Here is an 18,194-nt window from a genome sequence, read left to right as displayed (position 1 = left end):
CCACTGAATATTCTCTATTTTCACAGATCATAGATTACATGCCATGTGTAGTGACACGTTTCTACATTGTGTCATATGTAGAGGTTTGCTTTGCAAAGAGTTACATCGTCTCTTGTTTGACCTGTGCCCACTGAATATTCTCTATTTTCACAGATCATAGATTACATGCCATGTGTAGTGACACATTTCTACATTGTGTCATATGTAGAGGTTTGCTTTGCAAAGAGTTACATCGTCTCTTGTTTGACCTGTGCTCACTGAATATTCTTTATTTTCACTCTGTTTGTAGCTGAGGCATAACCCATTTAACAATTTGCAAGTGGAGATTGACACAGAAAGGCCTTCCCCTCAGCTGCCCAACGGAACCCAGGGTTCTAGCGAAACACACAAGCAAGGTGAGGAGTGGTCTCTGGAGCACACACTGAATAACACACGCGCTGTGACGTACCTGTATGTGTGGGAGACTCATGTTCTCTGTAACTGGTGTGTTGTGTCTCTGTAGAGATCCCCCCTTCACAGACGGCTCAGAGAGAACTGCTCGGCGAGGCCAAAGCTGAGGAACCTGTGGCACCGGTGAAGCGGCCGGCCCCGGTTCCGAGGAAGAGAACCAAGCTGCCCAGAACCCAGAGCTCACGCACAGACAGCAGCGGGTCAGGGGTCACGACCTCTACGACCTCTACGACCCGTGGCATCCTGAAGCAGGCCTCCAGCTGCAGCTCCGTGGACTCCCACCAGAGGAGCGAACCATCGGGGGCGGAGGCCGCGCAGGAGAGTGAGCCTGTGGAGGTGAAGGCTGCTGTGGAGGGGAGAAAGGAGGAGGAAGAGGAGGTGGAGGAGGATACGCACATGGAGAGGAGAGAGGAGGGGAAACGGCACTTTGTACCAGTGCCAGCTGAGGATATTCCAGAGAAAAGACAGAAATCTGAGGAGATGACCCAGCAGCACACAGCCACCTCAAGGTCAGATGGAGGTCACCAGAGAGAGACCACCTCAAGGTCAGATGAAGGCCACCAGAGAGAGACCACCTCAAGGTCAGATGGAGGTCACCTGAGAGAGACCACCTCAAGGTCAGATGAAGGCCACCAAAGAGAGACCCCGCCTCAGACAAGCCGGTCCAAACATGATGCAGGCCGAAGCCTGGGCCTCTCAGTGTTTACGTGCCCAGAAGAGTCTGGGGGTAAAGCACAGCAGCTCTTCTCACCAGCAGGCTCCAGGAGCACCAGGCCAGCATGGCCACCCACCTCAGATCAGCCGCTCCGAGAGAAGGTTGCCCCCCAGAACACACCGCACAGGTGGAGAGACTCCAGCGCTGAGAGGACACCGCTGAGAAGACATGACCCAGACATCCGAGCAAAGGACACTAACACAGACTCTCCCAAGGCTGCAGAAGGTGAGCTTGTCTCTTCAGGGTCCAGACGCATGTAGAAATGCTAATCTTCATTTGACATCACTGAGATCACTTGACATCACTGTTAGCTGTCAGACAGGGTATGTGGTTGTGCAACCTTAGGTGATGTGTGTTTTAACATGTTGGTTTTTCTTAATATATCTAAAACACAACACAGAAGCTTAATCAAATACAGTTTTGCAGTTTTAACATCTTCCAGTGCATGACCTATGACCTCTCTACTTTATACTTTATATATGTATACTTTATACTTTATATACAGTATGTATACTTTATACTTTACATATGTATACTTTATACTTTATATATGTCATGTCATATAAACAGAAGCCACCTTCCAATCACATCGCCATATCCAATCCCCACCCATATATATATATATGTATACTTTATACTTTACATTAGTATACTTTATACTTTATATATGTATACTTTATACTTTACATTAGTATACTTTATACTTTATATATGTATACTTTATACTAGTATACTTTATACTCAGTGGCGGCGCCAGACATTTTTTTCTGCAGGTGCTATGGGGGAGCTTGGCGTTTTAGCGAGGGTGCTATGAAATGAGGGTGATAGCCTATGTGTCACATGGTTCTCTACTACTACAACAACTTCCCACCATATCGTCTATCATCTGTTTACATGTTTGCTCTCCCTATCCCTGATTATCTAGGCTACTTCTGCAACGGTCACTGACAAAAGGCATACAGCATGTTATAGAGTCCGCAATCCCAAATACTTAACTTACTTTAAAACACTTGTGGTAGCAGTGGCGATTTTAGCCTGAAATTTCTGGTGGGGCAATTTTGTATGACTTCATGTCACCGTCAAAAAAGTAGAGGTAGCTGATTATTATAAGCAGACCAGTAAGATATGTTATGGGCTGCATTTTGAGTGCCAGCAGGGAGCAGAAATCCTATTTCAAATACATTCCACATGCTTCAGCGCTCAGCGCAACACAAAGATGTTGCCTATAATACAACATTAAAGTAAAATGATTGCAACAAAGTAAAAAGATTAGACAGACACATAGCTCAAATAACTTGACTAATTTATTAAGCTTGTGGCACAAGTGTGGCATACAATATGAAGCGAAAGGCACAACTTAAACAAATAACAGCAACAAAACATGCTGCTAAATGAACAAAACGTTGTTTGATTGCATTGATACATCCATCAGCTCCAAAATAATACAGGTTTGACTCACCAATGCAGATCACTTAAATAGGAAGTTGGCGCGGTGGTTCTTTGCTTGAGCAAACCTCTCGATGACTTTGCTGTTAAAATCCACCAGTCCATGAACAAACGGGTTTTCAATGGAAAGCATTGCGTTCAGTCTCTGCTGTCCCATCGTGTTTCTTGTGAATGTCTTGATCCTTTTGTGTGGCCCCACACGTTTAATTTCTAATTTATCTTCCAACGACAATGTACTAAATTGCACCCTCAACAACTAGTCTACATTATTCATTGTAGGCTGAATTAAAACACTTCCAAAATACTCGAAAACTAGCGATAGCTAACTAGCAGTAACGTTACTGGTATTGATCTGTCTGATTTTGATCTGTATTTTTCTTTTTTTCTTAGTCACGGGGTACAGGTCTCGCGGTTTTCGCATTTTTCCAGTCTAGTTGCCAGGCAGATTTCGTGGGGCACATCTGAAAGTGCCCCACCGCTCAATGTTAACTTTGGTCTGTGTGGTTCACGCTCATTGGTGTTTTCATGGTAACGGTGGGGCAGCGTGGGCCGTTGCCCCACCGGAAAGGGAGGGACAGCGGAGAGCAGCATTTCACAGAGCAAGCACACAGACAGAAAAACACATGAATCAAATTACTCCAAAACAAGACTATAATGCTTGTGAGTCAAGTTTATTCACACACATATTCACGCTACTTTGCATAAAAATATATATATATATATTCTGCCGCGAAGTACGAATGTATTGAGCTTTCTGCACAACAGCGTCATCTGGATCTGGTGGGGCAGTGCCCCACCTGCCCCTAATGTAGAAACGCCACTGTGTGGTAGTGAGGGTTAAAGTTGGGCGCCAGGTGACCACTACCATGTCAGACAGAGTGAAATTAATCTTGGAATAGCAGATAGAATTAACTAAAATAGTCAAGGAGTCAGAAATGTGTTTAAAAGGTATATATTATTTCACTTCACAGTCATCAATAATCACATAGAACCATATGTATACCTAGCACAAAGACAGACTGCTTGCCCTAGGCTAAAGAGTCTCTTCGGCAAAAAAGGGCATCTTCGCTGCTAATCAACAGAAACGAGTCTTTAACGACACAGGGCAATCAAAGCATGCAACTAATCAGACAGCTTTCATTAATATTACACAGCTAACAATACCTTAGTTACATTGTACTCCAACCACGCAAACTGTTCCAACCAGCTTTTACAGCTTTTGTTGGACTCCAAACATGCGAGGTGGATATTTCTGGAGTTTTGGTCTTCTCGGACCATCCTGAGCGTTCATGCTAATGTCACTGATGCTGCTAGCACCATGGTTAGCACCCTCAGTAGTGGTGGAGGGTTGACCTCCTTGACCACAACGTTCCTCTCCTTAAGAATCCACACCAGATACCCCTGGCATTTCTTCTTCTTCTACGTCACTCTCGTTTCTTAATCGTTCTTCCCAACGTGGACATTTAGGTAGCAAAAACCGATGCATTGTTAACTTGAAACTACCACACACTAGCTGCTTTCTCCTTCAACTGTCCAGTAACGTCAACGTTCACACGTTTGACGTGAAAATTGGGTCAAAGGTAATGATAGAATGATTGCTCTGTGTCTAAAACAATCTGTTAATTTCAATCTGTTATTATTTTCTTTTGTGAGTTAAACATTATTGTCACACAATAAATAACGCAGAATGAAATTTAATAACTATAATAAATAAACCATTATTTTCTTGGGGGTGCTATGGGGGTGCTATGGCTAATCCAGGGGGAGCTAGAGCACCCCCTAGCCCTCCCCTGGCGCCGCCCCTGTTTATACTTTATATATGTATACTTTTTACTTTAAGGGATACTTTTTGTATTTGTTCTCCAGATACGTTGCATGAATCAAAGAGGAGTTTCCTCCCACCTGCGTTGGATGTGGTGGAAAAGCCAGCGGATATCGAAAGATCCAAATCTCCAGTTGCACCAGTAGCCGCCTCACAGCCCTCTAAACTCACGGAGGAGGAGGGGAACTCCATCGCCAAGGTGCTGGAGTGGTTTAACCGGAGCACCGACAGCAGCAACCGACAGGACACCGACTCGGTGCAGGACCTGGAGGAGACCAAGGACGACATCACAGACTCAGAAGAGGAGGCCAAACCGACGGTGAGCAAGCCGTCAGGAAACGTTTACGCCATCATCCCCCGACAGGAGAAGCCCAAGGAGAAGAAGAAGCTGTTCCCGGACGATGTCTGCTTGGGGGAGGAGCAGAGCGTGGACCTCTCAGATGAGGCTCCTGAGCCAAGCGACTCTGAGATAGAAGGCCCCACCATCACCGTCCGCCCGTTTCAACCTGGCCAAAGCAGGGACTCCACCCACCAGCTCCACCCTCCAGTGCGCGCTGTGGTCAAACCAGAGACGAGCTCCCAACCCCACCAGTCCAGCCAATCACCTCTCCAAACAGAGGCCACCTTCAAACCACAACGCTCAGTCAGGTCACCAGTCCAAACAGAAGCCACCTTCCAATCACAACGCTCCATCCAGTCACCTGTCCAAACAGAAGCCACCTTCCAATCACAATGCTCAGTCCAGTCACCTGTCCAAACAGAAGCCACCTTCCAATCACAACGCTACATCCAGTCACCTGTCCAAACAGAAGCCACCTTCCAATCACAACGCTCCGTCCAGTCACCTGTCCAAACAGAAGCCACCTTCCAATCACAACGCTCCGTCCAGTCACCTGTCCAAACAGAAGCCACCTTCCAATCACAACGCCACATCCAATCCCCACTTCAAACCGAAAGAACAATGGTAACGAACAGAACAACGAACCAATCCAAACATCCTATCCGCTCTGCAGTTAAAACAGAAATAAATTACCAGCCTCGACGTGCAGCCAACTCCACACCCAACAAAGAAATGACTGTCCAGACTGTCCCCCCTCCTGTCCAGACCCACCCTCCTGTCCACTCAGTGCGCAAAACAGATACAGTCTTCAAAGCCGAACAACACAGACCTGACACACAGAGACAGGGTCCTGCCAGACTGGAGGATGTTCGTGTCCTGAGGGGGGAGGCAGAAGCTGGAGGTAGCACTCGTCAGGACCCAGGAGTAGAAGCTGGAGGTGGCATTCGTCAGGACCCAAGAGGAGAAGCTGTAGGTAACACTCGCCAGGACCCAAGAGTCTCTCAGCAGCAAGACCGCCAGACGTCGGGCCAAGATGAGAAGCCGAAAATTGCCAACCTGAAGTCTTTCTGGGAGAGAGGGAACAGTGGCCCAAAGATACTGATCAGCAGAACAAACTTAAACACTGAAAAGAAAAGCAAGCCTGATCGACAGCTGGACATCGGACAAGCTGTCAGGGAACAAGTTGAAGAACCACAGAAGTCTGTCCAGAATTTTGAAATTAGGTCTATGAGTACCTCTTTAAAACCACGCAATGAGGAGAAATCACATAGGAAACAGGCCGTAGAATTAAGGGCACAAGAACAAGACGTAGAGGACACTTTGATAAAACAAAAGTATATGAATGTAGAGGTTGAGGACGAGAATGTTCCAGAAAGTGCATCTTCTACCCAAGGGAGCGAGATGTTCGAGGTGAGCAGTCGCGTTGAGAAAGATGTTACCTCCTCAGAGGTGAAATCACCCCCATTTTCTCTCAGTACCAGTCGATTCGCGAAAAAGGTGAGTGAAGAGGCCATGAAGTACCCCCGTACTGCCAGCGAGCCTCCTGTTCCCTTAACCCGATCAGCACCGGCTCCAAAAGCTGAAGATGGAGAGGAAGAGACACCACCTGAATCTAGATCTCTGTCAAGGACAAGCACCCCGGTTCTTCCCTCAAGTCCAGTGCTACCAGCCAAGCAGAATACCCAGCATTTAGAGAACAGGAGACAGAGGTTAAGGAAGCTCAAGTCCTTCTGGGAGAGTGAAGTAAGTGGACCCAAATTCTCATCCTCCCCTCCCTCCACTCTAAATAAGAGGTTCACGAAGTCTGCGTTTGACCTCAGGTCTACAGGCCTCGGTTCCAATGATGATTTCGATGATGATTCAGGAGAACACAGTTTTTCTATTCTCACCTTGAAGGACAAAAGTGAGAAGCCCTCACCAGGAGACACCAACTTCAAGAGTCTTAAAAACTTCTGGGCAGGATCTCCTTCAGTGCAAGCCAGACCAAAGTCCCCAACATCCGAGTACAGACTCGACAGGTCCAAAAGCCCCCCAGCGAAGCTTCACGAGACAGCTGGAGCTCCACAGTCTGACTGCACTCCGCAGGGGAGGTCCCAGCCCAATCCAACCTACTCCTCCAGAGGGACAGATGAGGTGTTGGAGAAGGCCTGCGGGAGGTCCAGGGAGGAGAGCTGGCACAGCAAAGCCTCGTCAGCTAACCGGGAGAAGGAGCACCCGTCCTCCCCCTCCCTGAAGACCAGGCACAGAGGCAAGGATGAGGGTGGGACAGGAAAAGACAGCCGGAGGGGCTCAGTGGACAGCAGAGCAGGGAGGTCCAACCACAGAGCCACCGGTGCAGAACCGGAGCAGCGCAAGGCAGTTCCTCACCAGTCTCGCAGGAACTCAGAGCAGGTGTCCCTCAGCAGTGCCCTGGCCTTGAAGAACCGCTCAGGCCAGCCTTGCAGAACTAGCACGGGGAACCTGAACGAGAGAGCCGGCGGTTTGCGTAAAGCCACCAGCATGTACTCCTTGGCCTTCAGGGAGGACCAGGACCAGACTCCCCCCGAACCGCCCAAGAAGAGCCAGGAGTTCAGCCCTGCGAAGGGGAAGAAGATGCAGGAGTTTGGTCTGAGCTTCTCGAAGAAGGTGCCAGAGGTGGGGAAGAGCAGAGAGAGGGTGAACGAGAGGAGGCCGTCACGGACGTCCGAGGACCCTGAGTGGCAGCAGCCCCTGGCACGCTCCTTCATCCCACGGGACTTCCAGCACTACCTGGGCATCCCCGAGAGGACGGGCACTGCTCCCGCCCCAGAGCCGAGGGACGAGGTGTGCACCTCCTTCTCTGCGACGTCCCAGCCAGACTGCGAATGGAGCCATGGGGGCGGGCCTGTCCGGTCCAGTACGCCCGTAGGACCAGAAGAGGTGGGTGGGAGGAGGGGCAGCCTAGGGCCACGCCCGTCTTACGGTGTACGGGCCAATGACGAATTCAGTCAGGAGTCGCCTAGGAGCAGTGCTTCAGAGAGCTGGACCTCCTCACGGAAAAACTCCAAGTGTAAGAGTCACCTCTTTTTACCTGACTGCACACTGTAGGTAACTTTAAGAATGTAACTGTAGGTAACTTCAATAATGTAACTGTAGGTAACTTTAAGAATTTAACTATAGGTTACTTTAAGAATGTAACTGTCTTTAAGACTAGACTAGGTAACCAAGACTAAATCTATACTTTTTATTCAAATTACCGTAACATTTTAATCACCACAAACAGACATTGTTTGTAGCCGTTTCAAACACAAAAATATTTTTTCTTGTTTATCTCGTTTGAAACATATATTACGTATATACATTTCAGGGGTGTAATATATATCGTGAGACAAAGCACCATGGTCTCAAACACTGATTGACTTGTTTACTTGTTTACAAGTTGTGCTACATATATGACCAGCACGCATACATTCTCAGCAAATCACAGACAACAACCTTCTCATGTTCTTATTAAGGTCACATGAGGAGAATAAACCCAGATTAAGGTTTCTCTGTGAAGTAGTGTCATATGCCTCATTTAGTGTCCTCTCCTTTATCTGTGCCCTGTGTGTGCCTGAGGTCATGTGGGTGTTTGTTGTTTGTTGTTTGTTTTTTGATGTTTTTTTAACCCTGTCTGCCAGGCGACGAGGAGGAGGAGGAGGAGGAGGAGGAGGATGGCCCGGTCCAGAGAGCCTTGAGGCGGGCGGCGGCGAGGCCTGCCTTCACCAAGAGCCTGGAGGACATCACCGCAGTAAGAGGTGAGACAGAGGCATGGTCGGAACTACAAAGACAAGCAGCCAGGCAGGAGGTTATACAATCATCTCTGTGACCGTGGGAGCATAGTCAGATGGTTGGGATATTCATGAACACATGCCATAATCTCTTTGTAGGAAAAGTAAGTTCAAAGATACTGATTTGCACATATCTTCATACATGCACACCAGTGCACACAAGCACAATCATTTGGAAGATTCAGAAGTAATTTGAAGCTATGGACGTATGCAGTAAATGATAGGTATAGAATATCCTCTATGGACATATCTAGTCGCTTGAGACAGGCCGAAAAGCCTGTATTACAGTATCCAGGCTGTCGAGGGACTGAAAAGCTTGTATAAAAGGACTGTGTGGTCTGCCACACACACACACACACACACACACACACACACACACACACACACACACACACACCGGTGGGCCTGCACAACAGGGCCAAGTGTGACACACACACCACTGCTGCAGTATCACCTCCGCCTTCTGGAACCTTCTTCCTGTGATTGTTTTGATCTTATCGCCAGTCTTTGTTCTCTGGTTGTGTGTGTGTGTGTGTGTGTGTGTGGTTGTGTTGGTGTTATTGTGTGGTGTTCTCTGGTTGTGTGTGTGTGTGTGTGTGTGTGTGTGTGTGTTGGTGTTATTGTGTGGTGTTCTCTGGTTGTGTGTGTGAGTTTGAGTGTGTGTGTGTGTGTGTGTGTGTGTTGGCGTTATTGTGTGGTGTTCTCTGGTTGTGTGTGTGTTGGCGTTATTGTGTGGTGTTCTCTGGTTGTGTGTGTGTGTGTGTGTGTGTTGGCGTTATTGTGTAGATGAAAATAGATCCATCAGGTATCAGGGCCACCTTTGTGGTTTGAATCTCAGTCTGAATTGAGTGTGCCTCTCCCTACAGGGCCGGAGAAAGAGAGTGAGAAGGCCAGCATCTTCATGCACAGCAGTGGCGATGGTATCTATGCACACATATATACACACACACACACACACACACACACACACACACACACACACACACACACAGGGCCGGAGAGAGAGAGTGAGAAGGCCAGCATCTTTATGCACAGCAGTGGTGATGGTATCTATGCACGCGCCCTCTTCCCATAAGCACCAGGCTTCAGAATGCACATGAGTCCCATAAGCACTTTATGACACTACACAAGCGGTGGAGAGAGTGAAGAGCCTGTTGAGAAATGTGCTGTGCATGGATAGGCTGTGCGGTCTGGCTTAGGGCTGAACGTTTAATTGCATTTGCGATTTAATCGCGATACGATAGAACGCGATTTTCTAACCGCAACGTTCGCGATTAAAAACGTGATCTAAAAATAAAAAATAAAAAAATAATAATAATTTTTTTTTTTTTTCTTAAGATGGTAAATTTTGCACACAGTGTTTAAAAAGTGCATGCCTTGTGTTTATTTCTACAATGACTTTGTTTAAATTACTTAAATGCACAGTGGCAAAGCCACCGATTTGTTGTTCTTGATTCTGTAATGAGCAGTTAAATAAAAAGTTGAATTGTGGGAAATAATATTTTACACTAAATGTATCTAATATTGTGTTGGTCATATTGAAATCATTCATTACGATTTGTTGGGAACATTTTTTGGATAAAATAAAAAAAATAGCATATTAAATCGCAATCGCAATATTGGGGGGAAAAATCGCAATTAGATTATTTCCCCAAATCGTTCAGCCCTAGTCTGGCTGGATATTTTCATAAAGGTTTCAGAATGCATACATATGACGTCACCTCTTCTTACTCCTCCTCCTCTTCCTCCTCCTCCTCCTCAGCCTCCCCCGGTGCCTCCACCCTGGCCTCGTCCTTCGCAGACACAGACCACCTGAGGAAGATGAGCAAATCTGTTCCCTCGTTCCTGGGGGAGGATGTACGTTCAACTGATCCTCAGCTTTTCTAGAGCTCAGTGAGGCTACCTCTGTAGTGTGTGTGTGTGTGTGTGTGTGTGTGTGTGTGTGTGTTTTACTGCTGTCCTCTGTAGGCTGAAGATGATCACAGATAACGGTGCAAGAGTGTATAGGATGTAGCATGTGTGTGTTTTTTACTGTTAAGGTGTGTGTGGGCTGTGGCGTGTGTGTGTGTGTGTGTGTGTGTGTGTAACTGCTGTCCTCTAGGCTGAAGATGACAGTGACTCCTCAGTGGTCAGCAGCCAGAGTGGCACGGCTCACAGGGCGGGCGTCGCCCTCACTAACTTCAGCGGCTCCTCTGGCATGGCGTCTGTGTCGTCTGTACGTCTGCATCACTCACACAACACACCCCTCACTGCTGAGAGTTTAACCCTCACACACACACCCTAGCTCATGTCTCACACCCCAGCTCATGTCTCACACCCTAGCTCATGTCTCACACCCCAGCTCATGTCTCACACCCCAGCTCATGTCTTGCACCCTAGCTCATGTCTCACACCCTAGCTCATGTCTCACACCCTAGCTCATGTCTCACACCCCAGCTCATGTCTCACACTCTAGCTCATGTCTCACACCCCAGCTCATGTCTTGCACCCCAGTTTGTTGCATATAATCCACCTCCACCTTAATACTCCAGATCAAATACTTAGCTTTGCTGTTCCACTCCAGCTGACTCCTCCTACTCTACAGCTATCCTAGCTTAGCAACCGCTCCCTGGAATGCTCTGTGTTTTAGGTCTTCGATATTAACACAGGGCCTTAAATAGGTTTATGTGTTTCAAAACGGAGGTGCTCTACTGTAGTCTCAACACGGTGTGTCGGACTCTTGTTCTGAGTATATTTTCCTCTGCCAGGTGAGTGGGAGTGTCATGAGTGTGTGTAGTGGTGACTTTGGTGGGGTTGAAGTCCAGGGGACCATCCAGTTCACACTCAACTACGTCCAGAAGCTGAAGGAGTTCCACATCTTCGTGGTGCAGTGCAAAAACCTGGCAGGGGTTGATCCCAAGAAGAGCCGCTCTGATCCGTAAGTGTGACTTTAGTTACCGTCACTACCGTCATAAACAGGTACATTGGGTGCAATTAAACATAAACATAATAACAACTTCAACCTCCCCTGCTCAGGTATGTGAAGAGTTATCTCATTCCTGACAAAGCCGGCTTGGGCAAACGTAAGACTTCTGTGAAGAAGAGAACGATTAACCCTTTGTTCAACGAGATTCTTCGGGTGAGCGATCAAAGGAGAGGAGTCAAACTCCTTACACACATGAGACCCAAGGAGGAGATGAGAACATCACGTGACTCCTTTCCTGTCTCTCCCCTGCAGTATCGGGTCCGCATGGACTACCTGAAGAGCCAGGTTCTCAACCTGTCTGTGTGGCACCACGACACGTTTGGAAAGAACAGCTTTCTAGGAGAGGTGGAGATGGACCTCTCCGTGTGGGACTTCAGGAACACTCAGATGAACTACATGTCCCTCAAAGCCCGGGTGAGCTTCACATTGACATTTAGCTGCTTTGAATTTACAGATAAAATGACTGTTTTATAACAATGTCACTAATGTTGAAATAAGCTTTGCTAGATGTGCATTATTTTGTTCTGTCTATGCTATAGCCTATGTTGGTACAATTTCTTATGCATATATGGCAATTTGTAATTCTAGTGTACCTATAAGCCAGGGACATCTGATGAGAATGTTTGTCATTGACGACTGTCTCTGTAAAAACACATGAGTGAATCAATGACACTCACAGGACATCCTGGTCTTTGCATTGTGATGCGTGTCCCTTCAGAATACATGTGTAATATGTTGATGTTTGTTTAGACGACGTCCAGCACCCAGCCCACTGAGTACAGGGGGGAGATGAAACTGGCCGTCCGCTACCTTCCTCAGATGTCCTACTGTAAGAGTCCTGCTGCTACTGCAACAGTCTGGCCATGATCTAGAACCAATCAGGCCATGATCCAGAACCAATCAGGCCATGATCTAGAACCAATCAGGCCATGATCCAGAACCAATCAGGCCATGATCCAGAACCAATCAGGCCATGATCCAGAACCAATCAGGCCATGATCTAGAACCAATCAGGCCATGATCCAGAACCAATCAGGCCATGATCCAGAACCAATCAGGCCATGGATCCACACCAATCAGGCCATGATCCAGAACCAATCAGGCCATGATCTAAAACCAATCAGGCCATGATCCAAAACCAATCAGGCCATGATCCAGAACCAATCAGGCCATGATCTAGAACCAATCAGGCCATGATCCAGAACCAATCAGGCCATGATTCAGAACCAATCAGGCCATGGATCCACACCAATCAGGCCATGATCCAGAACCAATCAGGCCATGATCTAAAACCAATCAGGCCATGATCCAAAACCAATCAGGCCATGATCCAGAACCAATCAGGCCATGATCTAGAACCAATCAGGCCATGATCCAGAACCAATCAGGCCATGATCTAAAACCAATCAGGCCATGATCCAAAACCAATCAGGCCATGATCCAGAACCAATCAGGCCATGATCTAGAACCAATCAGGCCATGATCCAGAACCAATCAGCCCATGATCTAAAACCAATCAGGCCATGATCCAAAACCAATCAGGCCATGATCCAGAACCAATCAGGCCATGATCTAGAACCAATCAGGCCATGATCCAGAACCAATCAGCCCATGATCTAGGACCAATCAGGCCATGATCTAGAACCAATCCGGCCCTGATTTGGCACTTATCCGTGCTAGAACAGGGTTGGCCCAACCCATGCAAGATCAGGTTCAGCCACCCCAGTATAAGCTGTTATATGGGCCACCCCTATCAGTGCAGGCCAGACGGCTATCATGACTCTGCTTTTGTTTTTTAGCCAAGACGCCTTCCAACTCTGGTGAAGTTCACATCTGGGTGAAAGAATGCAAGAATCTCCCACTTGTCCGAGGAGCAACCATCGACCCCTACGTGAAATGGTAGGCTACTGTACCCAGACTTCTAGAATCCCATTCACTGCAGTTACAGAAATTAGACTATGCACCTTTTTATGCAAGATAAATAGAATATTTACTCCACTGCAGGGATCTAGAACATGTTTACTCCACTGCATGTAGGGATCTAGAACATGTTTACTCCACTGCAGGGATCTAGAACATGTTTACTCCACTGCATGCAGGGATCTAGAACATGTTTACTCCACTGCAGGGATCTAGAACATGTTTACTCCACTGCATGCAGGGATCTAGAACATGTTTACTCCACTGCAGGGATCTAGAACATGTTTACTCCACTGCATGCAGGGATCTAGAACATGTTTACTCCACTGCAGCGATCTAGAACATGTTTACTCCACTGCAGGGATCTAGAACATGTTTACTCCACTGCAGGGATCTTAGAACATTGTTTACTCCACTGCATGCAGGGATCTAGAACATGTTTACTCCACTGCAGGGATCTAGAACATGTTTACTCCACTGCATGTAGGGATCTAGAACATGTTTACTCCACTGCAGGGATCTAGAACATGTTTACTCCACTGCATGCAGGGATCTAGAACATGTTTACTCCACTGCGTGCAGGGATCTAGAACATGTTTAGTCCACTGCAGGGATCTAGAACATGCCAAGTTGAATGGGGATAAGCTGACTCTGAAAGGGATGTTTTCTCTAAAAAAGATCCTCCTACAGCTGTGACCATCCTCTAAACTCTCACCTCCTCTTGCTTGACTTCCTCCTCCTCTGCCTCTACCTCACTGCCTTCCTCCTCCTCCTCCACCTCCTCTTCCTTTCAGTTTTATGCTGCCGGACACGAGCAGGAAGAGCCGCCAGAAGACACGAGTGCTGAAGCGCACAGACTGTCCCGTGTTCAACCACACCATGGTGTACGACGGCTTCCAGCCAGAGGACCTGAGAGAAGCCTGCGTGGAGCTCACTGTCTGGGACCGAGACCGGCTGGCCAGTCACCTCCTGGGAGGCCTGAGGCTCGGACTTGGCACTGGTATGTGAGGAGTGTGCCGCCTGTGGTCAATCTGTAGAAACACATGTCCACGTAACAGGGCCTTGTGTTTGAAATTCTAGAGCTAGAGTCCCAGAGCAGGAAGGAGGGTCGCGAGGAAATACCTCTTTTGGGGCAAGGTGTACTATAATAACAACATGAACATTGGGGCAAGGTGTACTATAATAACAACATGGACATTGGGGCGAGGTGTACTATAATAACAACATGGACATTGGTGCAATACATTGATTATAGTTCCTCAACCTGTACATTTGAGCAAGTATGTAGTCAGCGAATGCAAAAGTCTTCAATCTTAGAGATGAGTGGAATGTGCCTCCATGTGTATTTCCTGTTTTACAGGAAAGAGCTACAGTACGCTGGTCGACTGGATGGACTCTACTGCCCAGGAGGTGGCGCTGTGGGAGAGGATGATGGATTCCCCAACTGAGTGGGTGGAGGATGTGATGCCCCTCAGAGTTCTGATGACCCATGCAAACAAATAAATAAAAAAACAAAGGACTAATGCCTGGGCTACACTCACCTATGTAACGACACCGCACACACAGTAATCAGACCTGCATTACGCTGCAGTTTAATTCAAGCTCTGCCTGCTAAAACACTTTCTAATGTTTCAGATATGATACAACCGCATCAGCTAATGTTTCAGATATGATACAACCGCATCAGCTAATGTTTCAGATATGATACAACCGCATCGGCTAATGTTTCAGATATGATACTACCACATCGGCTAATGTTTCAGATATGACACAACCACATCGGCTAATGTTTCAGATATGATACAACCACATTGGCTAATGTTTCAGATATGAGACTACCCCATCGGCTAATGTTTCAGATATGATACAACCACATCGGCTAATGTTTCAGATATGATACTACCACATCGGCTGCATGCTTAACAATGCCTCTGCATGCATGTCTTTGAGAACTGGTCTTTAACAGTGCCTCTGGAAGCATGTGACTGTGCGCTGAAAACTGGTCATTGAGTTTTGAAGATTAAAAGATGCAAACGGGTTTCCTTGATTTTTTATTTCATCACATTTCAAATAGATTTGATGCAACCAACTCTCAGCAACTCTCAAAGTTACAGTGTTTCCCTTCCGTTAAGGATGTGAGTTTGGTGTGTGTGTGTACACGTGCGTGAGTGCGTGTGTGTGCGTGCATGTGTTTGTGTGTGTGTATGTGTGTGTGTATGTGTGTATGTGTGTGTGTGTGTTTATGGATCTCTCTCTCTGCTGCTCATGTGCTACATTCCAGATCTCCAGTGGATAGCTGCCTTTCTAGCGGGATCAGCCCTGACTAAGGGCTCCACCCCACAGACAGCCTCTCACTAGTGTGCAGCATCACTGAAGGCCCTGACCACCAACCCCACCTATAGGACACACGCAGTAATGCAACAGCTTGCCGTAAACTCAGGAAGGAACTGAATTAGGCCAATATGATGCAGCCTTTGGCAAGAACATCACCTAATTCAATTCCCCTCAGATTTCAGGGACACTGAGTGTCTTTGTGGTATATTTGGTCATCCTCCAAACACACCTGACCTCATTTTCAGACTAAATTGGCTGCTAGTTGGAACAGCCTGTCACCGACAAGAATGCACTTTAACAGACACTACACAAATGAGATGAATTTGATCTGGCCTCTTAACTTGTAAAATAGAAATAACATCCCTAATAAAAACAGGGAAAATAATAATAATAATAATAACAGCAACCATACAGAGCCCTCTTTGTATTCCTAGAAACAACAGTACAGTAGACTTTAACAGCATGATAGTCGGTTTGTGGTAATCATATGTCATGGGATTCTTTTCTCAGTGTCTCAGCATCGTCTTTATGGTCTCAGAGAAAAACTCACATTTGGAACCCTCTGATGAAGCGCTAACAGTTAAGCAACTCTACACTAGCTGTGGGGTAACCCAACTCTACACTAGCTGTGAACTAACCCAACTCTACACTATCTGTGAACTAACCCAACTCTACACTAACTGTGACCCAACTCTACACTATCTGTGAACTAACCCAACTCTACACTAGCTGTGGGGTAACCCAACTCTACACTATCTGTGAACTAACCCAACTCTACACAATCTGTGAACTAACCCAACTCTACACTAGCTGTGAACTAACCCAACTCTACACTAGCTGTGAACTAACCCAACTCTACACTAACTGTGAAGAGAACTAACCCAACTCTACACTAGCTGTGGGGTAACCCAACTCTACACTAGCTGTGTGAACTAACCCAACTCTACACTATCTGTGAGGTAACCCAACTCTACACTATCTGTGACTGTGAGGGTGACCCAACTCTACACTATCTGACACTAGCTGTGGGGTGACCCAACTCTACACTAGCTGTGAACTAACTCAACTCTACACTATCTGTGAACTAACCCAACTCTACACTAGCTGTGAAGTGAGCCACAGCAATGGATGGAGACCCTTAAGTAGTGTGGGAGTGTGTGTGTGTAGTGTGAGTAGGGCTGACGCTTCCTTACACTAGGCTGTGTGTATGCGTGTGTGTGTGTGTAGTGTGAGTTTCCTTACACTAGGCTGTGTGTGTGTGTGTAGTGTGAGTTTCTTTACACTAGGCCATGTGTGTGTGTGTAGTGTGAGTTTCCTTACACTAGGCTGTGTGTATGTTTGTGTGTGTGTGTGTGTGTGTAGTGTGTGGGGGTGTGTGTGTGTGTGTGTGTGTTTCCTTACACTAGGCTGTTCTCCTGTGACTGACTCAGCTGTCAGACATGAACATATGCATATAGATGTTCAATGTTCAATATGAACATTGAACATGGTGCATATAGATATGCATACTTATATTATATTGTAGTATGGTGCCAATGCATATAGATATGTATATTTATATTATATTATAGTATGGTGCCATGCATATAGATATGTATACTTATATTATAGTATGGTTGATTCTACAGTGGCATAATATCAACATACTAAGAGATAATTTAATTATGTGTAAGAGTGATTTAATTATGTGTAAGAGTGATTTAATTATGTGTAAGAGTGATTTAATTATGTGTAAGTTTCATTGCCCCACAGCACTGCCCCTCACTGTCCCCCATGACTTACACGCAATAGGAAGAAGAGCTTTTAAAACATGAAGTTGGCTTTGTTGTGCTAAAGCAGCACAGAAATAACCAGTTGTCTGGGACGGAGCTTTCATGTGAGAGGGTTCAAAAGAGAATGGGTCACATCCCAGTACCTGAGACTAACCCCACAGATCAACACAACACAACAACACACACCAAAACCATTTGTTTATTGACCCATACATGCATCCCGTATTTGTTTACATTTGACAGAAAACTGGTAACTAGGCAACAGTGTGCTGGTTCTATGCTGGAGCAGAAGTAACGTTAAGTACTGTAGATATGATGAGATAAGATGAATACTTATACGTCAATAACACATGAGATAGCCGTCGTCCAGAGCGCGGAGCGGAATGGGAATATCACTCCATGCAAACAGATGCATGTTAGCTGTACTGGCTGCAGGCTTTCATCACACACACAAACATGTCTAAAACAATCCCCACACCACTGTGTCACAACATGTGTGGCCACATCTGAAATTAAACAACCAATGAACCGTTTCTGATCATACCCAATAAGTAGTAGTAGTAGTGCTTTATTGTTACAGCACAAGTACACAAGTACCAGCAACATAGCCTGTCGCTCAAGTAGCTCAAGTAGTCATGCATT

The 18,194-nt window shown here is 46.5% G+C and overlaps 1 protein-coding gene across 3 annotated transcripts in view; it reads left to right on the top strand.

Moving 5' to 3' along the window:
* Positions 1 to 15,484, top strand: part of sytl2b (synaptotagmin-like 2b) — a 25,868-nt gene extending 10,384 nt beyond the window's left edge. For 2 of the 3 annotated variants that reach the window (XM_031583999.2, XM_031583998.2), the window contains exons 7-20: positions 290 to 395; positions 503 to 1,390; positions 4,478 to 7,801; positions 8,412 to 8,528; positions 9,428 to 9,481; positions 10,324 to 10,418; positions 10,663 to 10,776; positions 11,309 to 11,478; positions 11,577 to 11,679; positions 11,779 to 11,940; positions 12,277 to 12,355; positions 13,326 to 13,425; positions 14,241 to 14,446; positions 14,807 to 15,484. In XM_031583999.2, coding sequence (XP_031439859.1) covers positions 290 to 395; positions 503 to 1,390; positions 4,478 to 7,801; positions 8,412 to 8,528; positions 9,428 to 9,481; positions 10,324 to 10,418; positions 10,663 to 10,776; positions 11,309 to 11,478; positions 11,577 to 11,679; positions 11,779 to 11,940; positions 12,277 to 12,355; positions 13,326 to 13,425; positions 14,241 to 14,446; positions 14,807 to 14,949 — 5,661 coding nt within the window. In that variant the 3' untranslated portion in view covers positions 14,950 to 15,484. The remainder of the gene's footprint in view (positions 1 to 289; positions 396 to 502; positions 1,391 to 4,477; positions 7,802 to 8,411; positions 8,529 to 9,427; positions 9,482 to 10,323; positions 10,419 to 10,662; positions 10,777 to 11,308; positions 11,479 to 11,576; positions 11,680 to 11,778; positions 11,941 to 12,276; positions 12,356 to 13,325; positions 13,426 to 14,240; positions 14,447 to 14,806) is intronic. The other variant, XM_031584000.2, reaches the window with a different exon arrangement.
* The last annotated feature ends 2,710 nt before the right edge of the window (positions 15,485 to 18,194 follow it).

This window comes from Clupea harengus, chromosome 17 (genome assembly GCF_900700415.2).
Source record: "Clupea harengus chromosome 17, Ch_v2.0.2, whole genome shotgun sequence".
Taxonomy (NCBI): Eukaryota; Metazoa; Chordata; class Actinopteri; order Clupeiformes; family Clupeidae; genus Clupea; species Clupea harengus.
The sequence above is the reverse complement of the archived record's forward strand: the minus strand, read 5'-3'. Positions and strand labels throughout refer to the sequence as shown.